At 42.9% G+C, this 24,496-nt stretch overlaps 1 protein-coding gene and 1 long non-coding RNA gene across 3 annotated transcripts in view; one reads left to right on the forward strand and one right to left on the reverse strand.

Annotated features, from left to right (window-relative positions):
• CDH5 (cadherin 5) overlaps positions 1 to 8,031 on the forward strand; it is a 29,502-nt gene extending 21,471 nt beyond the window's left edge. For both annotated transcript variants that reach the window (XM_023934998.2, XM_023934999.2), the window contains exons 7-12: positions 823 to 1,076; positions 1,683 to 1,825; positions 2,375 to 2,499; positions 4,000 to 4,108; positions 4,375 to 4,620; positions 5,428 to 8,031. In XM_023934998.2, the coding sequence (XP_023790766.1) occupies positions 823 to 1,076; positions 1,683 to 1,825; positions 2,375 to 2,499; positions 4,000 to 4,108; positions 4,375 to 4,620; positions 5,428 to 5,921 (1,371 nt within the window). In that variant the 3' untranslated portion in view covers positions 5,922 to 8,031. The remainder of the gene's footprint in view (positions 1 to 822; positions 1,077 to 1,682; positions 1,826 to 2,374; positions 2,500 to 3,999; positions 4,109 to 4,374; positions 4,621 to 5,427) is intronic.
• Positions 1 to 19,935, reverse strand: part of LOC111934828 (uncharacterized) — a 36,542-nt gene extending 16,607 nt beyond the window's left edge. Inside the window, exons 1-3 of the long non-coding RNA XR_015275411.1 lie at positions 19,761 to 19,935; positions 18,308 to 18,458; positions 16,737 to 16,931 (exon numbers count right to left, since the gene is read on the reverse strand). This is a non-coding gene — a long non-coding RNA (uncharacterized LOC111934828). The remainder of the gene's footprint in view (positions 1 to 16,736; positions 16,932 to 18,307; positions 18,459 to 19,760) is intronic.
• Positions 19,936 to 24,496: the final 4,561 nt, after the last annotated feature.

The following is a 24,496-nucleotide window of genomic DNA, read 5'->3' on the forward strand; positions in this document are numbered from 1 at the left end:
TGCCTGCCCAGAGGAGGAGCAGTCACAGACCCCTCACACACTCCCTGAGAGATTTGGAACCAGCTCTTCCTCCAACACACAGTGGGCAAAGCTCACCTCCCCGTTTCGCAATGTGATTTTGGCCATACACATGCCAAAATTTTAAATACAGGGCAATGTGAGATAAAATGTCAGCTGCTGGGCAAGTCCCATCACTTCCCTTTGCAATGTCTACTCCAAGAGAAAAACAAGAGTCATCAAAGCTTCTGTGAATCTCAGTGTTTTTACAATCTCAGGTGGCAGAACAAAGGAAGCCTTGAAAGGAGCATTTCTTACTGCCCGAGCTCCTGGCCTTCCTCCCATTGTGTGACCCCTTTTATAGTCTCAGGCAAGGGGAAAACAGGGAAGAGGATGTCATTTATCACTAAATGCCCCAGCTGACAGCCAGTGCAGATTTGCAATCTGCCTTGAGTGCCTTCAGAACACAAAGCTTCACCAAGAGGAGGATCTCTTCTCCAGCCTTTGGGAGACAGGAGCTAACCAAGTTTTAGTAGTTATAGAATTATAATAATAGTAGCATTATAGAAAGAAAATTATTTAATCCAAAAGAAAATTATTTTTCTGAACTTAAACTAGTGGATGAATCTGTTCCACACCAGAGGCAGTGTGAGCCACACTATGACAGAGAAGTTCAGCTGGGAAATGCTCTCCCATGGGTCCAGCCAAGACGAAATTGGGTAACATTGCCAAACATGAATTACAGCCCAGATTTAAATCTGCACAGAGAGAAAAGCTTGCTTAGACATCACCAATGGAATATCTGTAACTGTCTGGTTTTTTTAGCCCCTGGATTTTGAAACAGTATCAGAATACAAGTTCAGCATCGAGGCCACAGACCCCACCGTTAACCTTCGGCATTTCAAACCTGGCAACCCCCGGAGCATCTCAACGGTCACCATCGAAGTCACCGACGTGGATGAGCCTCCTGTCTTCTCCAAACTCCCATACGAATTTAAAGTGAGGGAAAATCATGCAGAAGTAAAAACACTTGGTTCAGTTCATGCAGAGGACCCCGATGCAGCTAAACGGAAAATCAGGTAACACAACACCAGCTCTACAATCCTATTTAAAAGTGCAGAATCCATTAATGGTGCCAAGAATTTGACAAACAACCCTGACTTTGGCCCTATTTCTTTAGAATCTGCATGCCAAACAAAACAAAAGAAAATCCAATTTAATTTTTCCAGCACTGCAGCCATATATATGCTGGATATATATGGATATATATGGATATATATGGTCACCAAAAGCTGAACGTAAATTTCATTTACCTATGTAATTACCACATGGACTTACTGATAAAACATTTGCACATTTAGGGAAAAAAATATAAACCTGGATATTTTTACATGCTTATAATTTAGTGTTATTTTTTTTCTTGTAAGAGGTCTCTCAATCCTGTGCTTAGAGAAAAAAAAAATGGGCTTCTGAAAGAGCAAACTACAGTACTCTGGAAACTCTTCTGACAGATGTATTTCATTCTCACAGCTTGCATAGTTCTAGGGCAATATTCTCAGCCCTCCTAGTCAAGAGATTAATGTAATTTGTCACATAAGAACTCTCTGACCTTCCTCTGTGAAGAAATTAAGTGAAACAGCGTTATCAGCCTTGCATTGACATATCTTGTTTTAAACAAAAAACAGATATATTCAGCGTAGAGCAAGTCCCAATGGTGACTACGTCAGGGTATCCAATAATGGAGTTATTCAACTTCCCAAGCCTCTGGACAGAGAATTCAGCTCCTCATACAACATCACTGTGGCAGCTGTGGAGATCCTTGAAGATGGTAAGTGCCACCCATTTCCCAGTTTGAAAGAAATCCGGGTGCATTTTTCCAACAGGGCTACCAAAAAGGAAAGGCAAACCTGACAGCCTGTTCCTCCTGAGCTAGGAATAAAAGCAGTGCTTCAAGGTTTGCATCATCATCTTCCCAATCAAACAAGTCCCTACAAATAGATCATTTTAAGATTTGGCCCCTGGCTTTTCTCAGCTCCAGTGAGTGGGGAAGGCCAGTCCCAGCTTGGTTTGGTATTTCACAATATAGACATGGGCTGATCTGTCCAAGTGGCTTTAGTGCCAGAGAATGATGCTCAATCCATTGCCACACAGTGGGAAGAATCAGGAAGTCATCAGATACTGTCATTTTATTCCTGAAAGATCCTTGATGATTTAACCACGGAAAGTATCTAAATCTCAGAGGGAAAGTTTATGTTATGACAGGGCTGGAAATTCTTCATGATGTGGGAGGCACAGAAATGGGCACAAAGTGTTGGAAGGAGAGTTTAGGCAGCACTGGGACTCCAGACCTGTGACCTGTTCCTTGCTGTCATTCCAGGCCGTCTTTCCGACAGAGAGTCACATGCCCACGTTCATGTCATAGTTGATGATGAAAATGATAATGCTCCAGAACTTGTTTCTCCTGAGGAACCCCGAGTGTGTGAAAATGCTGCACCTGGGAAGGTGAGACAGGGACAGCTTTTCCCTGAAACCTGAATTACTGCTTGTCAGCTCAAGTGAAAGATGTCTTTTAATAAAAGTGAGTCTCAGTTTTCATGCCAAAGCACCTGATCATTTCACTGATTTCCAAAACATCAGTGGTCAGGAATATCTCTTAAGGATATTGTGCTGTTGAAATATTGACTTTTATCTGCTTGCACACATGGGCTGCACTGCTCCTCTCCCCCCAGTCTCTCACATCTGTGTATTAACAGTTGAGCCATGAAGGACAGTCAAGCTCTACACAGCAAGAATCAGCAATTCAGTTCTATCACAAAAATGCTTGAATGTGATACTGAGAAGGAAACCATTGCAGACTAGTAAGGGAAACATTGCTGCATGGAACAATATTCTGTAGCCATACAGTACAGAGATCTGCACACACAAATTGTGTACTTGGCACAGTGTTGGTGTTTTGGTTTTACCTGTTTGGCCACAGACACAAGTGCTCAGCCCATACTGTAATATTTGTTTAATTAAGACACTTTGTGTAGTGGTTTAGGGGTGATACTCCCCAGTTTAGTGTTCCTACTGAAACTCGAAACCTCACGCTTTTCCCCTGCAGCAGAATGGAGAGGAGAACTGGAGGCACAAAAGGGAAGGATCATGGGCTGAGATAAGAACAATTTGCTGGAAACAGCAATGTGCTAAGAAAATGAACACTAATAGCAACAACATAAAATACAAAAAAATGAATAATATATATATATATATATATATATATATATACGAATAATTAGAGAGAGTGTGGAGCAGCCACGCCATCCAAGGTGCTCCCTCTGACTCAGCATTATCCCACCACTCCCTCCACCACACCTGCTCAAACAAAAGGAACCCCTTCTCCAGCAAGAGAATCTCTTTTCCTCTCCCAGAAATGACATGAGGTGATCAAGAATAACCATGGTGCTCCCTCCCAGCTACTGTAAAAAAATTAACTCTTTCCCAGATGGAGCCAGGACTCTTTGTCACTGCCTGGACTCTCTGATAGAACATGCAAGGTATTCATTTCACCTTTAGTTTAATTTTTAAAATACCTTTGGGACATAATCAGACACATTTTTTTATATTTTATATATCTAACGTATCATCAGGTTGAAGATTTCAAAACCCAAGCATGTCCTTCAGGCATGGCAGTCTCAATGGCATTCCAAGAATAACAGTCACACCTCAGAGTAGGCTGAGGACTTTAGAAGACACCATCTTAGACATTTCAACAAGCCATATGTCTTTAAAAATGAGACTTTTTTCATGCTTTCATAACACAGAATTTTAAGAGGCAACACTGGTCTTTTTGAAGACCCACAAAGAAATTGCTTGCCTGAAAAAATTTGTAGTATCTTGAGATGTCTGTCCTGCCCTTTACTGAAGGGATACACAGGACACACAGCCCAGCTGAAATACTCCACATGTTTTATCACTGGAGGCGACGTACACTGAAAACTGTGACCTCTTCCATCCTTGCAGGTGATCGTCAGGATTTCAGCTGTTGACAAGGATGAAACATCACCCAGAGGTTTCTTCAGATACTCACTGGCCACAGAAGACAGCAACTTCTCCCTGATTGAGAACTACGGTAGCGTATCCCTGCAATGTCCTTCCTCAGCTCCCCAGAGTGGGACTCAGGGAAGGAAAGCTGTAGCACTGAGCTGTGGTTGGTCTAGCTGAGCTATGTAACTCTTTATTTTTAATGGCTTAACATACTGAAAAAAAAATATGTTTAATGAAACCGAAGTTTCAATGGGCTCATGAAAGGCTGGCACTGTCTAAGGGGAAGAGGCACCGAGTGACTGGTCATGTGTGAGACATAATCACCTAATGGCATGTCCTTACTTCTTGCAGACAACACCGCTAACATCACTGTCAAATACGGCCAGTTCAATCGGGAACTTGCCAAATTCCACTACCTGCCTGTCCTCATCTCAGACAACGGCGACCCTGACCTCACCAGCACAAACACTCTGGTCATCAGCGTCTGCAAGTGCAACGAAAAAGGCAACTTCACCTTCTGTGAGGAGAGGGCAAAGCAGGTTGGAGTCAGCATACAAGCACTGGTGGCAATTTTTATCTGCATCTTCACAATCATTAGTGAGTATCTGATATTCGGAATGTTCTCTGCACGACAGCGTGAGGATTGTTTTGTTCATTCTTTAGCTGAGATCTACAAAAGCTTTGTGGCTATGGTCACAAATCCAGAAATGCTGTACCTATTTGATTCATCTCACGTGCTCTTTCTCTCTGGCCTGTTAGAACAGCTTCAGCTGCAAAGCTGCTCACTCCTCCAGGCAGTCTGAATCACTGGAGAGGCTACTGCACACATGTAAAATATACTTGATTTACTGGTAGCAGCCCTATTCACAGCTATAAAACAGGAAATTTGGGCTGGGGCAATAACAACAGGGTTGCTGGTTCCTATAACAGAGCTAGTCTGGAAACCCTTTAAGCAGTACCATAAACATGAATACATTTGTAACAAATCAGCAGAGCAGTACCTGTTCGCTGCATCTGAAATCAGAGAAGGCTGAGTACATTTTTCTTGCCTGAGAACTGCCCTGCTTTGCAAGTACCACATAAGTTGCATCTGATTCTTGGCATTAAGAAATTTACCAGTTCAAGGCAGTAGTTGATTCAATCACCTTGTGACACCATGCATTGGTACTTGTGATTCCAGCTCAAGAGTCAGGTGGACAATCCCTGTCCAGACTGAACTCCTCCAACTAATCCTACAGTTAAATAGAAATTTTAACTGTATTTTAATAAATATATGTTAAAAAAACACTCCAGAAAAAAAACCAAAAACACACTTCAGACTATGTTACGTATCTTAAATGCAATTTGTTTTATTTAGTGCCTTACTTCTCTATTCACACACGCTCATCTAAGTTTCCTTTGCAGTAATTGCGTTGCTGATTCTGCTGAGAAAGAGGCACAAGAAGGATCTGAGCGGGCTCGGGAGGAACGTGGCAGAGATCCACGAGCAGCTGGTCACCTATGATGAGGAGGGAGGGGGTGAGATGGACACCACCAGCTACGACGTGTCCGTGCTCAACTCCGTCCGCAAGAACGGCCTCAAGTCGGAAGCTGCTCCCTCTCCGTACGCACAGGTCCAGAAACCTCCTGGGAACATCCCCCCTGGAGCTGGGGGCATGGAGATGATGATTGAGGTGAAGAAGGATGAGGCTGACAACGACAGGGATTTGCTGCCCTACGACACCCTGCACATCTATGGCTACGAAGGCGCCGAGTCCATCGCGGAATCCCTCAGCTCTCTGGGCTCGGGCTCCTCAGACTCAGACATTGATTATGACTTTCTCAATGACTGGGGACCCAGGTTCAAGATGTTAGCTGAGCTGTATGGATCAGAACCAAGTGAAGATTTTGTGTATTAAGCTCAAACTAGCCATGAATTTTCTCCCTCCCGCTACAGATAAACACCAAGAGACTGCCAGTGGCCAAAGAGGAACTCACAGCTCTTCCCTCAAGCCGTAGTAGGATTTCAAACAGGCATGGAAAAAACCTGCAGTAGGGTTAAAAAGACACACAGAGATCACCTATATTAACTAGGTGCTACTGTCCTTGCTAACATTCAGGTTTTGCCCCAAAATTCCTGCTCACTGATCTGCTTAAGTCTTCCAGGACACTCCTCCTCTCCCCATCTTCCCCACTTCTTCTGGTTTTGTCCCCAGTTTTTCCCTCATTTCTCTCCTCCTGTGCCTTTTCCATCCACATTCATCCAAGGTCACCCTCCACTGGGATAAGTTCAGTGGCACCAGGGTGTTTTAACCCCCCTGGATCTCCAGCCAGCTGCTTTGCCAGCCCCTCTTGCAACATCATTATTGATATTCCACACTTATGCTCAGCCAGTAGAGGAGAGGAGGGACATATGGTCTATCACTTAGTATTAGAAATTATTCCATCACTTTCAAAAAGAAGCATTATTTTTTCCTTCTTTCCATTCTATTAATTATTTTTGCTTTATAGCCTTCTACTACATCTCTGAGTTACTCAAGATAAAATTAGACAGGATTTTTAGATACACAATCTGGTTTCATCTGTCATTTTTAACAGCCTGATGACAATTTCAGGCACATTTCTGGCATGCTAGAATTTGCTCTAGCTAGCAGCAAAATTGTTTTTTCTCTCTGTAAATAGGATCTCAGTGTTACTCAATGGAACATATCCTGCAGGGCAGGAAATGTGGAGATCAGGGGAATGTTAACACTCCAACACTGTAAATCCCTCTAGATGGAAACACAGGTCTGTAGATTTCTAAAGAGGTTGGATGGGGGAGTTATTCAGCATTATTAAAGCAATAGCATTTTTTTCAGGGACAAAAAAACGAAGGGCCTCATTACTGTGAAACTGTTGTGCTTTTTTACTAAGCAGGTACTGTGAAAGTGTTTTCCACCTAGGAAAATTTTGTAGATTCCCAAACCAGAATGCTACACACCCACACACTCAGCTACATAAAAGCACCACAAATGTAAGGTAGGTTTGGAGCTTGGAAAGAGACTGTGTGCAATTTCCCACCTGGTGAAGAGCCACAGAATGACCAGAATGAAACTTCCCTCACTGGAAGTGACCCAGCCAAATACGTTTTGGGAAAAGCAGGTCCCTTAGGACCATGGCCTGTCTCTGGCTTCCAGCACTGCATAGTCCTGTGCCTCCAACAGGAACAAAGCCCTACTACACAGATCCTCCACTGTGCAGGATCTGTGCTGGAGTTGTATGTATTAGTTTAGTTGATTTGATTATTTAAATCTGGTAGCTAACCAAATAATACTAAATCTTTTTTTTTTTTTTTTTTCTTAAACCAATATGGTGGAACCTTGCAAATTTGCTTTTTACTTTTTCACATCATCTCTAATTCATACTCCCTTCCCCCAAAATGCTTTCTTGACAGGAAAGAGCAATGCACAATAATGGTTTCACACTGCTCCTCACTGCTGTAAAAAGTTGTCCAATGCAATACTTGGATGGACACTAATGCAACATCAACAATGTAATCACTCAAATATTCAAATATGAACTAATGGAAAACTGAGGAGAATTCTGTCCATTGGTCAAATCAGCTTTGGATCCCATCCTTTGTTTTTAAAAAGTACATTTTGGGGTGACAATCTTGGTTTCATTTTGAATGGATTCATTCTCTTTTGCTTAATCCAGCCAGCAGTATGTGCTATAGGGGTTCCATATGTTTGTGTATTATAAAGAATGCTAACTAATAATACTTACAGTTTGTCAGTACCTGTGGTATTGGCTATCAGCAGGTAAAGTTAGTTATGAAATTATTTAGTGCAGTAAGTCAAGTACTTTGTATGTATCAGCCAGATTATATTACCTGGAATTGCTGATTTTAAGCCTGTTTTTTAAAGTTATTTTAAGGAATACTGTATCCATTTCCATTGTATATGATGTTTGCACTGAACAGTTTCTTTTTATATTCCTGTACTGTATTATGTTGTTTTTTATTACATAAAAGCCAATCTCAAGTTTGGATTTTCTGTGCATTAATGAGTTCCACTCAGCAGACAACATCAGGCTTTGTGCCACAGTGATCTCAACCATAAAACACTCAAAGTGAACCCAGCCTAGGCACCAGCTCACCAAAGAACTTTCTGTAAAAGCAATTTTCCCCCTCTCCTTGCACAGCTGTTGGTGGAGAGCAGCCCCAGCAGTGCAGCTGGGAAGGTTGGACCCTGTGGGAGCCTCTGCTGTCAATGGGGATTCTAGGGATATTTCCAGGTCTCAAAGAGACATGAGCACTTAATGGTTGCTAGAAAGGTTTTTATTGTGTAAAAGCATCAGTCTCAAAGGCAAGAAGTTTAGAGAGTTAAAGTCTTTGGTGAAAGCTTTTGGCATAAAGTCCCAAATTCTGAGCAGCAGCTTCTCAGTGTGGCATTCTGCTGTGCTGGGCCACAAAAGCAGTTGGTGATGATGCTGCTGTTCTCCTTCTCTGGATACTTTGGGGGTTTTTTTTGATCCCCCAATACAGGGGATTAAATTCATAAATCATCCAATCAGCTAAAAACATGCTTCTAAAACAATACTTTCTACACCAATCTGAACTTAATTGCAACATATGAAAGCAATGTTCTTTTTGCTTTAATCTTACACATAGTATAGGGTATTATCTGTTTACATGAATAATCCTATCTGGTCCTATCCAAGAATGCAAACTGTATTTTCATGATGTCTAGAGCTAAATTGAGTCTGTGAAGGATATTATCACTTAATTTTAAACTGGGTAGTAAGGCTTTCCGCTAGCTAACACAGATTCTTAGGGCACTTAAGCTATATTTTTACCTACTTAAAACTAAAACCTACACTTTTGCTCTGTATCTATGGTTTAATATGTTTTAATTCCTTTCTCTCTCTGAGGAGCTCAAAGAGGCTTTTATTTTGGATTCCAACACTCTGCCAGTGCTGCAGGAGCCATCCCACAGCCCAGCAGATGTTTGGGATTTCAGCAGCCAGGCATCAGGGTGGCTTTGAACCACCCCTGAGCCTCTGCCCTGTTCTCCTGCCTCTGTGGTGGGGAAGAGAGGCCCTGCCGTGGCTCAGCACAGCCCCAGGAGGGGGATCCAGGAGGGGGGTCCAGGAGGGGGGTCCAGGAGGGATGTGGGGCTGAGCCCAGCCCAGCACTGCCACCCTCACTCCCTGTCCTGCTCCCCCAGACTCACGGCAGGACCACTCTGGGCTGCAGAACCCCCCCAACCTCCTCAGGCCTGGCACAGGACACACACAACAAAACACATCTGTGCCAGAAAATAAAATCACCCCTAAACTGGACACTTCAGGCAGCACAGCTCCTCACCTCCTCTTTTTGCTACTGCTAGTGACTATCATAATATATTCCCAAGATTATTCTAGCACTTTAAAAAAAAAATTACATCCATTTTTCCTAGATATGGCACTTAGAATTTACAAAGCCTGGAATAAAGCAAAAAAGTTCACTTCCTTCACTGCTAATTGCCATGAGCAAACACCAGATCAAATACACTTTAGCAGAAGTTGTATTAGAAACACAATAGATGTGCTAATTATGTTATAATGAAATGCATTTTTCCATAGAAAGAATTTGATTAAACAGCTACTTGCAACTTGTGGGAGAGAATCTCACAAAGGTTTTCATTATTCTTTTAATTAATATGCACTTTAATCTCTTATCCCTAAAAATATATCATAAATTATTATTTTATTACATTCAGATCCAGAAGTTCATGCCATTTAATAAAGGTTTTTTTACTCCCACCCCATTAGAATTTTTTATGAAGTAATGGCTTGTGATGAGAATCCTTGATATGTACCAAAGCACCAATAAAAAGCTGTTTGAACATGAGCACCTGGCACACAGTGGCACATCCCAGGGAGGGCAGGTGAGCTAAGGTCCCCTTATCAAGGCAAATTTACACCAGACAATGAAAGAAAGAACAATTCTATGATTTATTATCCTGTTCCAGTCCAGTGCTACTGTCACAGTACACCCAGTGAAAATAGAAGGATTAGTTATCAAAGGAAAATCAAATTATTATTTCTGAGTTCTTGTTCTACAAGAACTGCATTCTTCCCTTTCCTCTTTCAGCAGCAAGGGCTTGGAACAGCCCCAGGAGAGCCCAGCCAGGCTGGCAGTGCCACCTGCCCTGCACAGGAATTGTCACCCTGCCAGGACTGACTGCAAAGCCTCACTGCTTTTGGAGCTCAGAGCTCAGGGTACAGATCCACCTCCATACATTTATTTTACATCTTTTCACTCCAAGTATATGTCACATGCAGGGGAAATGCTCTGGTGGCAGTAAATATGATATATGATAGATTCTCTTATTTGGCCAGAAATAATTGTAACACTTATTTTCATTATATTTCAGGTGGTGTTAGGACAAAAATAAATAATCACCTTCTTTTTTCACCTATTCTCCCCTTTCTTTTTCTTCTTTCTTTTTTCTGTTTTTTTAATAAATGTTTCAAGTTTGAGAGAGTAAGAAATAGAACTCTGTTGGCTTTACCTCACAAACTGTCTGGAATGAAACACATCACCAAAGGTGATATATTTCCCACTGAAATCTTCCCATTTCACAATCTTAGTGTACTACAAGTCATCAAGTCCAACCAGGAAATGAATAAGAGTGTGATTAGATCACAGTAGAAAATTTAGGCTGAATCTTGTCTGCCAAGAACATGGCAGAAAACAAAACAGCAAAGACACTCTTTCATGCTGCATCAGAAAAAAGGAAAAGAAAACAATACAATACCAGAAAAATGCTTTTATGTGCAATAAACATGCACAGACCTTTGCTGGCTTCTTTCACCTTCCTGACTGATCTAAAAGAAAAAGAAAAACAGCATTTCCTTCCACCTATCCTCAGTGAGGAGCTGTCCCACCTGCTTCCCCTCAAGACTCTCTTAATTCATCTAGTTAACCCCTTCATCAATCATTCAGGAATATCTGAAACTCTTTAATTCCTCATTTATAAAGAGCCTCCACTTGAAAGTCAGTTCTCTGGGTGAAGTCACCAGAGCAAGGCAGAACCAGGCCAACACATCCAGCAAACACAACCCCAGCAAGGTTTGCCAAACAGTCCGAATCAAATGTTCCCAGGAGTTCTTGTGGCAGCCTCAGAGCCCAAAGCCTGGCCTGCAATGCTCCTGCAAACCAGAGCGTTCCCAAATGGGGAGGGTCAGAGGCAGCCCAGGAACCCCCCCTGCTCTGTCCCCAGCAAACCCCACGGCAGATGGAGCTTGGGGAGAGCGTGTGGCACCACAGACTGTCCTGAACTGGGGTGTGCAAAGAGCCTGAAACGATTCCCAGCTCCAGCTCTTAAAAATGGCTTTTCTAAACAGCTGTCCGGGCTTCCCTCTTCCCCCTGGAAGAGCAAACCTGAGGAACCGAAAAATGCCAAAGGCCTGAGCTGCCCTCGCTGTGTCCCACAGCACTGATGTGTGAACTGCGGGCTGGTGTCCTGGCAGGGAACCTGAGCCTTGTCCCAGCTGCCAGCACCGGGACACTGCCCTCTATCCCTGCTCCCGGAATGCAGGGATCCTGCCCTTTATCCTGGGATCCTGATCTCGGCCCCAGGACGCTGCCATCTGTCCCGTGTCCCTGCCCCTGGACCCGGGACACTGCTCTTTATCCCGCATCCCTGCTTCCAGGACACTGCCCCTGCTCCCGGGACACTGTCCCTGCTCCCGGGACACTGTCCTTGTTCCCGGGACACTGTCCCTGCTCCCGGGACACTGTCCCTGCTTCCAGGACACTGTCCTTGTTCCCGGGACACTGTCCCTGCTCCCGGGACACTGTCCTTGTTCCCGGGACACTGTCCCTGCTCCCGGGACACTGTCCCTGCTCCCGGGACACTGTCCCTGTTCCCGGGACACTGTCCTTGCTCCCGGGACACTGTCCCTGCTCCCGGGACACTGTCCCTGTTCCCGGGACACTGTCCCTGCTCCCGGGACACTGCCTTTTCTCCCTTCACCCCGACAGGAGCCGCGGTCCCCCCGCAGCAGCGCGGGCTGCAGTGGCTGCAATGACCGCTGGTGGCCGCCAGGTGGTGCCCGAGGGCAGAGCTGGGCTCGGCTGTGCCTGGCGCTTCCCGATGGATCCTTCATGAATTCCCAATAGATCCTTGATAAATTCCCGATGGATCCTTCAAGAATTCCCAATAGATCCTTGATAAATTCCCGATGGATCCTTCAAGAATTCCCAATAGATCCTTGATAAATTCCCGATGGATCCTTCATGAATTCCCAATAGATCCTTGATAAATTCCCAATGGATCCTTCATGAATTCCCAATAGATCCTTGATAAATTCCCGATGGATCCTTCAAGAATTCCCAATATATCCTTGATAAATTCCTGATGGATCCTTCATGAATTCCCAATAGATCCTTGATAAATTCCCAATGGATCCTTCATGAGTTCCTGATGGATCCTTCATGAATTCCTGATGAATCCCCAATGGATGCCCAGTGGATCCTTGATAAATTCCCAGTGGATCCTTGATGGATGCTGGATGGATCCTTGATGAACTCCCAATGGATCTTTGATGAATTCCCGATGGATCCTTGATGAATTCCTGATGGATGCCCAAAGAATCCCCAATGGATCCCTCGTGGATGCCTGATAAATGCCCACTGGATCCCCACTGGATGCCCCGGCACTGCCACTGCTGCCCGCTGGATGCCCACTCCGCTCCCGTGTGTCACCTCACACCGACCACGGGCAGTGAGATTTAGAACAGTGCAAAGGTCATTCCATCCATCTCATGCTTTAACGCTGACTTCACAAAATTCTCAGACATTTGTGGAAGGCAGGGAGGCTGCAAGGCTTGTATCTCTGAAGGAAAAGGCAGTGATTCTTTCAGGCAGCAGTTGTGAAGGGCACAAAGGACAAGGGAAGGGCTCTGGGGAGAGGATGTGAGCTCCAGGTGTCTCCGTTAATCAAACCTCGCTGCAGCCCATCCTCCCTGGGGCACGTTTTCCTGTTTGCCAGGAGGAGTCAGTACCAAATCCTGCTGCTCTGTCACACTGCAGACTGGTTTTGATGATGAAGATGTCCAACCCTACTTCTCTAGAATATTCTCTTTCCAAACCAAACTACAGCTACTAAATAGGATTTTCTGAAGAAACCAAGTTTTATCTTCAGTGACTCTTGGTTCTGTTTTGCCTTGAATGAGATGTTTGTTTACAAGCACACACCTTATCCCCTAATTAGAATTTGTTAATTATTTCTGTGTTATAACCATGCAGCAAAACTTCCCAAGTAGCCACAGAAATAAACCAGTAACAAAAATTCACCAGGAACCTTTCAGTGATCACCTAAAAATTGGAAGTATTCACAGAAATCCTGTCACACAATTACAGATTAATAACTACCTGTAAGTCAAAGACTCCTTGCAATTTAATCAGCCTCCATCCTCTCTCCTGCCCCTCCTCTGGACAGATTACTGCAACCCTGCTGATCCACAGCTCTGCCAAGCTCTGTGGAGAGGGCACAGTGGGAGAGGCAGGCTCTGCCTTTGGGGTCCAGATCCAGATCACCAGGATAAACTCCAGCTGGTCAGCTGCAAAGAGTAGCAGCAAACACCCAGGTCAGCTTAAGATCTGTTTATGACATTTCACTGTGCTAAGGTTGCAAATTAAGTGATTGTGCACAATCTGTCCCAAACAGCCCTGGACAGCAAGCAGCACAAGAAGGGAAGAAGAAAAATAACAGCAGGTGGATTTGTAGGTCAAAAACAGGAGAGGGGGGAAAAACATTATTTCTCCCTTTGATCCAAAAGGTTCTGCTCTACACAAGTAGCAAATTCCCTGAGAGCAGAGCCAGCCTGGAGGGACACAGCTCCCCCATTGCTCAGCAGCAGCTGAGCCACCTCAGCCTGCTCAGCCCACACCTCTGCTGCCCCACAGGTCCCATCCTGCCCCCCCTGCTCCTCCCTGTCCCCACAGAGTGTCCAGGGCCCGGTGACCAGCACCCTGAGCAGGTCCCACCCTGCCAGGCCTCCTCTTCAGAGGAACAGCTAGCGGCAGTGAGGGTTTCCCCCCAGAGCTGCTGTCCTGGCACAGTGACAGCACAGGTGACACCTCCAGGCTGGCCAGCAGGTCCTGTCCCTGGCAGGCAGCCTGGGCTGCTCCGAGGGCACCGGGGGCAGGTTCTCTGTGCACATTCCATGCAGCTGGGATTTGCCATGCCTTGGAGCACAGCCTTCCCAGCTGAGGAATTCCTGCTGGAACAGGATGGGTAACAAGGATGATGTGAGTGTGTAACACAGCTGGGGAGGACAAGCTCTTCTCTGTATCCTCCAGCTGGGGAAGAGCCATCCACATGGACACTGGAACTTCCCAAGTCACTGCTGGCTGCTCCAGCTCCTGGGGTTGGATGAGCTCCTGCTCCTGCAGTGTTTTGCCATTGCAGACATGGGGCAGACACAAGCAGGGCCCTCTCTCCATGAATTTCTGAGCCTGGGAATGATGTGAGCTCTGCAATTGCAGCCAGGTGAGGATCCAGAGCAGCAAAACCCACAGCCTTTGTGACCAGTGCAGCCAGGACGAGGCTCAGATGGCCATGGCCAGTCCTGCTGCCTCCTAGAACTCAACAGCAACTGCCAGCACAAGCAGAAGGCCAGGCTAGCAGGGATCCACCACAAAACTCAACTGTGTGAAAGAGCTGGCGTCAAGGAATTCACCTTCAAAGCCAAGGGATAGACACTGGGCAGCCAGATATGCCAAGCAGCATGCTGGCAAAAAATGATTTTGTCACTCTGTTTACTTGGCAGTGCCCACTTGTCACTGGCCTGAGAAATCACACCTTGAGCAGCCTCAGATCTGCCTCTCAGGGCCTGCCTAGATCTGGTAATACTGCTGCACAAGCCAGACAGAGAAATTGCTTGGAGGAAGTGCAAAGCATTAAACCCTTCCTGAAGGCCATAAAAGAGCAGCTAACCCCTCCTCTTCCTTTACTAGAACAGCTTTGAGTGAGCTGGAAGTTAGTGATTCTTTTCAATCCCAGTAAAACAATCTCCACAATTAATTCCTTCCTATAAATAAGTGGTTAAGCCTTAACCCTAATCAGAATTTGGCTTCTTGGATTTCATCACCACTTCTGGATTTTTCTACACACTGATACTGTTAGCCTTCAGGAACACATAATCACAGAATGATTATATGCAGGTGTTTTATTAAGAGCTCTGGGTGTCAGGGGTACACAGACCCAAATCTGACCCCACTTGGTTTTGAGCTGAACATGTTTTATACTCTATCGTTATATAACTTACATATTAATTATTAAACTTACATTGTTCTATTGTATGCATTGATTTTACCCAAGCATGGATTTCTCATGATTCCCCAAACCCCTAACATAGATTCTCATGATTCTTTAAACAATAATTATATCTAATCACATCTACAATTTTATCATTTATCATGTACTGACTACACAGGTGCAGTTTCACCTGATCTTAGCAAGCACAAGGCCCAACATTTCCCAGGGCCTACTTTTAACACTTTTCCCAGGGCTTGCCAAGCCTAACTTTCTTTCTAACTCCCCGAATTTTCTATGATTTTAGAATCTTTTACTATCAATACAAGCACCTGGCCAGCAGACAGGGCTGCCTGTGGGCAGGGCTGTGTGTGACCCCTCTGCTGTCACATCAGTCATTCCTGAGGGAAGTGGAAGCACCACAGAGCCTTTCAGGAGAAGGGGATCTGTCAGAACATTAAATGGTGACCAAACTGGCTATGCCAAGCTGGCTGCCTTTGATATTTTAGGAGGAAATTAGGACCTATAAACACCATGCACTAATAAAGCCTGTTTGCAAGAGCAGAACTCAGGGCTCACACCCTTTCTGTGACACAGACATCTTTCCCATCTCAGGTACACCTTCTAGGCCAGTTTTTGCTTTTTCACATCAAGTGTTTGGAGTGAGATTCCCTTCTGAAAGGTCTTTCCCCTTCCCGTGCCACAGGAGCCACACAAACACTCTACAAGGGTTTATTAGCACGCACCAAAACATCCTGAATAAGGAGTATTACATTATGTTTGATCATTTTACAGATGAAAGGTTTAGTACCACTCATCACTTTAAAGCAATTTCCAGGCAAAAGAGAATTTTGCAAAATATCTATGAAACCTTGTAAGTAAGACATCCTTCCCTGCCCATATTTACAGCTCTGCTTGGCAGATACAGCATTATTCCACTTCAATTAACAGAGAACCTGTAGCATAACCCAGGAGGGGAACCTGCACCTCACAGGTCACTGTGACCAAGGGTGAGGGGTTCACACCAGGGAGTGTTAAAACAAGGCACACACACAGCTGGAAGTTAAAATTACTGTCTTAGGCATTTATAATCCATGGCATAGCCACAAAGAGTATTTACTGCATGCAGAAAACACTGGTGAGAAATAAAGCTTAAGTGTTGTTTTTATGAGCTGCAAAACATATGAACAACACACCTCACGTGTCTGTCCCATATGGGACAGAAAAAGATTCACTTTTAGTCAGGGGATTCAAGTTTCAGTGCCTTTTCACTGCTTTGCTTCTGCCTCTAAGAATCATGTTTATGTTAGTCATTGATACATTCATTTACATCAGACCTTTAATGCAGCTGCTCAAATCGCCCTTTTCCAAACCACCACAAATAACCAACACTCAAACTTTGTCTCTTGTATAACTAAGATTATATTTTTTAAAATTTCTACCCACCTCTGATGTTTTCAACCACCATGTTCAGAGACCTTCTGTGATTTTCTTGCCCTCCTCTGAGCATTGCACAACTACTTCATCCTGCACTAATAAGTCTCTTAGTCAACTCAAAAATATGAGCTGGCTATACTGGTGTTCAGCTGCCCATTTTCCCACACAGGACAGTCTGCAAAGAGTCCACATGGCCATAGGCCTCTGGAATAAATATAAATATAAATAATATAAATATAAATATAAATATAAATATAAATAGAAATAGAAATAGAAATAGAAATAGAAATAGAAATAGAAATAGAAATAGAAATAGAAATAGAAATAGAAATAGAAATAGAAATAGAAATAGAAATAGAAATAGAAATAGAAATAGAAATATAATCTCTGCAGAGCTCTGATCTGAACAAGGCTCCACCAGTAGGAGAGAACAGTTTCACATCTTGATGTTTGGAAAAATATTTAAAGCACAGCACACTGCAAGCACTGAATGAAGATTTGAAAGGTGAGTTACAGGGCCCTGAAGAGGGGTTAAGCCCAGAAATGCTGGTGGAAGCTGAATTACAGAGATCCTGCTGTATGCAGCTCTGCTGGACAAGCTATCCCAGCCTTCCAAGATTGCTTTGCTGCAATGGGAGCAGCCTGAGCTGCAGGAGCAGGTTTGCAACATAGAGAACATTACAGCAGCTGATCTTTTTCCTTCCAACAAACTCATTTTAAAAGACTTTTTTTTTCTTTTTGCTGATCCACCTATCACTTCCCCTTATCTCTAGAGAGCACGATTGCCTTTTTTCTGCCATTTTCAGTTAGTTGTGATTTTCAGATTCAGCTTGAAGAAGCTTCATTCAATATCAAATAAGTGTATTTTTTTCACATATTTCATTTATCTGAGGAAATGGAAGGTTTCCTACTGAATGCTGGGCATGTTATTGCACTGCACCCAGGAAACTCTTGCTAAGTAACAAAAAGCTGCAACACCCTACCAAGAAGTCTGAGAAAACTAAACTCTCACCAGGAATTTCACAGAACAGCCAAAGGTAGGAATAAGGCAGAATGAGGGGTGTGGGGCATCAAGAAAAACACATTTCCAAGCTGTGGTATCAGGCAGTGGGAAACCAAAACCAAATGAGAGACCTCTCTTCTGAGAACACAGTTTCGGCTTGCTCAGCTTCAAGTTTGTTATCCCTCCATCCCAGCACAGGCCCCAGCTCCCTTCTCCTGCCTTACACCCACCCCCCTTGTCCAAACAAGAGCCCAAACCCCTCTTCTTGTTGCACTCTACCCATCCCAATGAACATCATGAGATCCCTATCTGAATTCATTAAATCTGCTTTGTTTTTCTGAATTCTACAGAAAGAGACATTCCCTAGAGCTGAAACGTGGCAGCTGAGCCACAGGGAAATCCAGCCATCTTTGGCCACATCAGATCCCCAAAGTCAGTGACAGCAGCACCTGCTCAGAGCCTCCCAGCACAGATTTCATCTGCAGAGAGCAGATCTTTCCAGTGTCCATCAGCTTTCATGTTCAAATTGACTCATCTTCAAAGGCAAGACATGATCTAAGCCAATTTGTATACAAACCTTCTCATCAACTGTCTGCATTTATCCTCAGCTTCTGATTTCATGTTTCAGCATTAAGGCATTTTGTTTAATCCCATTTCTAGCTACAGCTGCTCCAGGATTCTGATTTTTCTCACAAGTAATCCTGTTTTTCACTTAACAACCTAGTGCTCTGTCAAAAAGGTAGATTATCTGCTTAACTAATTGGTTATTTTTTAATAAAACATTCTAAAACGTAAGTAATGATTGTGGGGCTAAATATATAATATATACACACCAAAGGAGTAAGTAAGGTCATATCACTTGAATTTTTCTTAGCTTAGCAAAATACAGTGAAAATACATTATTCATATGTTGCCTTGTGCCTTGATACATTTTTTTATTAGCAATCAATTCCATTAAATGGCAGAAAGATAATTTTCATAAACTGATCATTTCAATGAGGATTTCTCAGTGAATTAATGGGGCTTAGCTGTCTTTCTGTAATAAAACTTGAAAAATTAAATGTCAAACAGAAAGGTGTACTTTTCCTGTGCCTTGTGTAAGCTTCTAAAACTAGGTGCAATCCTACATGGATCAATCAATAATTGAGTAATTATTGAACAATCTAATACCACATTGCCTGGTTTCCCTCTCTCTGGTGCCCATTTCAAGCCCTCCCAGGGAAGCACAAAGCAATTCCCAAACCCAAGTTTATGAACAGAGCCTCTTGAGGGTGGGTGGACTCTGTAAATAGATTTCTTCATAGCAGCACTAATCCCTTCCCAGCAATAAATTCCCCTTCTTTACTCCCAACCCCCACAGGGCTGTGTCTGCACCATTTAAATGCAGCCAAAATTTGGACTCCAGCAAGGGTTAAGATCTACACCCAGCCCCTCATGTGGGGCAGCTAAAGGGAAAAGAAAGGAAGAACATGTACAGAAAGCCCTAAGTGGGTGGGACATGTTTTCATTTTGCTGTCAGTTCACATTGTCAGATACAAAGTGATTTTGAAAGCAATAGAAAAGCAGTGTAGTAACAGCATCCTCAGTGAGGCTCCCAAATCCATTCCTGGCAGCCCCACGGATTCTGCACATGGATCATTGCAGCCAAAGCTGCACTTAGCTCCAGACTAAACACCATCAGGAGGCAGGGTGGTAAATAATGCATTTCCCAGAGGCTTTGGACTGAGTATGTGATCATTTCATGCATTTCATACCCTGAGAAACAGCCACCCACACAGCAAACTGTCAGCTGCACTCTCCCTGCATCCCCTGGGCTTAACTCAGCCCAGAGGACCACTCAGGGCTCACTCAGGGAATGAGGACCTTGGTGCCCCAGCAGCTGCACAGTTCGAGGTTTCCCTGCTGGGCTCTGGGCTCCCAGTCCTTGTGTTTATTTTCCAGGAGATCCAAAGCAGGAACCACGGTCACTCTGCTGTGGCACTGCAAGCAATGTTAGCTCTTCCTGTACAACATAAACAAGGTCTTCTCACCTTTTTAAAGCATGCACCAACTCTATTCATGCACCTCTTCTTCCTCAAGGACAGTCTCTCTCCATATGCACAGAGAGGTTTTTAATTGTGACTTGAATACCAAGGCCCAACACTGAATTTTTTATCAGTATTTGCCAAGCCACGTGCACGTGTGTCAGCTGGCATTGGTTTCATGCTGCCAAAAGAACCACAGGCAGCAGTTAGAGGGGTGATATCAGCTATTCCTGGGCAGCTCTCATGGGAATATCCCTCAATTCAATCTCACACTTCAGAGCAGAGAGGAGACATATCCATGTCAAGGTGTGAACACTGGAAACTGCCTGGAAAGACTGACATTGCATCCCCTGTCCCCTGCATTCATGTTATTAATATTTGTTGTATTTATAAGAGAAAAAAAATATTTTCCTTGCCAGTACAGCAAATACATCTGGAATTTACAAATCCACATATTCTCTTTCCTTCTTAAAACTTGGGCATTTAAGCCAAATATTTCTGGTGGTAAAACATGCTACAATATCTCAATAGATATGTATATTATATTTCAAAATCTGGCAATTGAGATCATGTAGACCCATTTTTATATTTATATATGTGAATAAATGTTTTCAGTTCTAAGATTTAATAGCTATATGGCTTTGATCATGACCCTTACTCAGTACTAAAAGAAATGTGTTATGGACCTTTTGGCCACAGATATTACTTTGAAGATGGACTTGCAATGAATTTATTACATACAAAATACCAAAGTCTAGCATTGTTTAAATAACTTCTACAGATCCAAACTCTTACTGGTGGTATCAGCAACCCAAGTGCCCCAGAATAAGCAAAACTTGACCTTCTTATATTCTAGCACCTGAACAATTGTGTTGGATTTTTTATTTGTTATTTTTTTAAGGTTCTCAAGCTCATTGCCAGTGTCTCACACAGTATCTGGAAGCAGAAGGCAGCACAGGTTGAGTCCTTTTCCTTTGCAGTGATGGCTTGAGTAAAGGTGACTTTCAGAAATAGTAAAATGAGCTCTGAGTGTTTTATTGGCAGAAACAGGGACTACTGTGAGAGAGTTTTAGATGAACATGGAAATCAGCTGCTCATATTATATTTTATTTCGTTTTTTTCCCTCTGCATGCTCATATTTTTAAGCAGATCTTCACCTGCTGGGAAGTGATCCAGGTAAGGACTGGAATTGAATTCATGTTACAGTACAAAAATATGAGTAAATGTTGTATTCCTGGTGTCTTCTGGGCACATCAACACTGGATAACATCCTTGTTTCTGATGCTGGATGATCCAAAAGGAGCAATAAGGTCATTGGGACAACAGCTTTTTTCCCCCTCAGCTACTTGCTTACATTGTTGTGTGGCAGACCTGAAAAGCTACCTGCTGGTACAGAAACATGTGTGTATGTGTATATATATATATATATATATATATATACACAATTGAGCTAAAAAAATTCAGAAACAAAGTAATATTTTAACAGGTCATAACACAAAGGCTCAATTCTGAAGCTTCTTAGGGTTTAGTATTTAACAGGTGTTCATTTGGGGACACTTTATAGACCTTGGGAGAAGTATATTTTTTAGAGAGCTGAAGCAATGTCATGGATGAGAATCTGCACATTGTGTTCATGCTATACTTTAGTGACAGAAAGGTTAATGAGAAGAACTTTTAATAACCAGAATAAAGGAGCCTGTAAAATATTAACCTATTCCAAATAATAAAATACAAAGCACACACTGGAATTAAAATTAAATTTAAAAAACCAACAAAACAAAACAACATAAAAAGCCCTCAAAAATCAAATTTGGTCACTTTTTAAGCTCATATTCAACCAAATTAAAACAAAAAATAGCAAAATCTAGTTGCCCTTTACTTTCCCCATCCCCTGTTTGACACTCAGCACATTTTCAGTTAAGCTTGCACCAAATCTGGGTTAGTAAGAAGGGCATGTTCCTCTGTCCACCTTGTGGTATAAAATAATGAAAGCAAGAGTGGCAGAGACACATCTCCAGAGCTTGTGTTTGTACCATTCAATTGTTTCTATTGGGCTTCTGATAAAAGTCAATTGTCCTTTTAAGTACTAAGGAAATAAAAGTGGCTGTTCTAACTACAAATCACCAACTCAGGCAGCCTATGGCTTTCTTCCCCTTCAATTCCATTCTCTTTTCCCAGCTACTCCATCATCATTTCCCTCTGCAGACAGCTGTACTGGCTCTGGCTCACTTTAAGAGTGCTCAATTCACAACCGCTCCTTTATAATTCTACAAGCAATTTTGGGAACATCATGTTCTGTCCCAAGCATACAACAAAGGCTGACCAGAAATTGCTGCAGTCTGAGAGCTGCAGCATCCCAGCCCCTCTGAGTTGGTTTTGATATCTCTTTATCAGTTTGGGCCACCCTGTTTGCTCTTCCCACTGCATTAAACACCTGTCCAGACTGTCCAAGTTTTACCCAAAACCCCAGAACCAACCATTTTGTGTTGCAAACCCTCAGGGTCTGCTCATTCTCCTTTGCTTTGCTCTGTTCCTTTTGTCCCCAAATTTCTGCCTCACATTTCTCTGCAAAGGAGCTGCACGAGGCACCTGACTGCCCTGCTTTCCCACCTCTCCACATCGTTTATCACAGTGCTCCTCTCTCCTAGCAGTGAACTCTTATGCTCTTCAGGTTTTACACTTAATTGCTTGATTGCTTATCCTACTGCACATTTATTCCCACAGGGCAAAACTGTTAAACAAGGGAACAGGCGACAACTTTACTTTAACCATTAATAGTTTCTAAAAATACATCTCGTATCAGAAGTGATACCAATCTGTCAGGAAAACTGGAGGATAAAGATTTAATTCTTTTTTTCATGTTTCATATAAAATCTGGCTGTATTTGAATCATTCCCTGTGCAAGTTCTTTTCTGTCACTGGTTTCTGCATTTCATGGCAATTCCTCTAGGACAGGAGCCTTCCCAGGGCCTCATTCCACCCTCCCTATTGCCAGTCCAAGGCCATTTAAACCAAGCTGGGGTTGCACGAGGGTTTCATGAGCCCTAAGGTTTCTCCCCAAGCATTTTGATCTCCAGTCTGAATCTCTTCCTTACTACAATGAAAAAGTTCACAGTTCCAGTGAAGAACTTTGCACCTCTGCTTATTTATAAATTTTTTTACCACCTTCAGAGGCTCTGCAGATTCACAAACACCTCATAAATAAACTAGTAATAAAATGGAAAGATACTGACATGCATTCATTGGTAAAACACAAACAATGAATTATGGGGTTTGTACTTCAAGGTGAACTAAGCATTTCTTGTTAGTACACAATGGTGTCAGAGAGATAAAATCAATGTTGGGTCACAATTACGTTTTGGACTGCTGCCATGCTGCCTTTTCCTCATTTGTACTTTTGGTTTAGGTGAACAAAGGCAAGGCTGGATTCTCATTCTTGCCTGCACTAACAGGACTGCAGAGCTGCCCTCTCTGCCCTCTATCAAAAGCCTCTTTTAAAAACCTTCCTGAGAGTAAATGATGAATACTTTACTTCAGTGTAAAAAGTAAGAACTAAATCATAAAACTTCTAACCTCTACAAAGGTTAAACTGACCGGCAATCTGTTAAATAAACTACTCTGCAGTGTGGAGCTTCCCTTCATTTTCCTTTTCTTTGCTCCTTCCAGTGACATCTGATATACACACCGAGCTCTGCCAATACAGGACATGGACTGCACAAAAAAAACAGATTTTAAGCCTGGTTCCCACAGAGCCATGGATACCCCTCACCTTAGGAACAGGCATATCCATGTTTCATGGGATACAGGTGGATCTGATCATCCAAACACAGGATTTCCAGCACCAAGTGCAACACCCATATCAAAGATACATAGACAACACCCATATAAGATGGGACCTGCAACATAAAAGCTGTTTTTAACTATTCTGACATGCAGACTTACTGTTATTCCTAGTGGCGTTACCTAATTTTAAATGCTGTGTATGACATAATTCAGAATTTCCTTCTATATATTTCAGTATATTTATAGTTCTGTATCTCCAGGGACACATATGTTACTATTTGTTAGTAATCCATTGACCATCATTAATTCCAAAAGTGCCACTAGCCTTTGTAACAAATTCACTCAAGGACCCATGGAAATAAACACTGAGACTTTACATTCAGAATCTGCTCTAAGGTCTTTGAAAGGTCAACACAAAATAAATTGCATAATTAGCTATAAATTTAATTAAGGAGTCAGTGAATAAGAGGGGAAAGAACATGGAGATGAAATTTTCCATTTTACATCCTTAAAAATTGGCATCAGGAAGATTGAATGCATTTAGGGGAAATATTGGATTTTCAATAACAATTTTGGACCAAATTATTTCTTAGCATATATACAGATATTAATATATATATATATATATATATATATATATATATATGCAGCAGGCATTGACAGAATAACTCACCATCTTCCTCAAAGGTTTGCAAGCAGGTGAATAAATAAAAAACTAAATCCGGCCCCAGAGCCCAAGAGCACCTTTTGTTCAAGAGAATAAGACAGTTGGCAAGCTAAAAATCAGAAAAATAGCCTCTGAGAATTTGGGCATGACATAAAATTCCTACAGAATCCTTTCCTGCTATGGCAGTTATAGAAAGAGGGACTCTTCATTCCATATCTCATTCCTTTACATGACAGGTAAAAGGACAGACTTCTGCCTTTGGGTCTTCAGGCTGCTGTGAAATATTTGCTAC

This window comes from Cyanistes caeruleus, chromosome 12, assembly GCF_971803275.1.
Source record: "Cyanistes caeruleus chromosome 12, bCyaCae1.hap1.1, whole genome shotgun sequence".
Classification (NCBI taxonomy): domain Eukaryota; kingdom Metazoa; phylum Chordata; class Aves; order Passeriformes; family Paridae; genus Cyanistes; species Cyanistes caeruleus.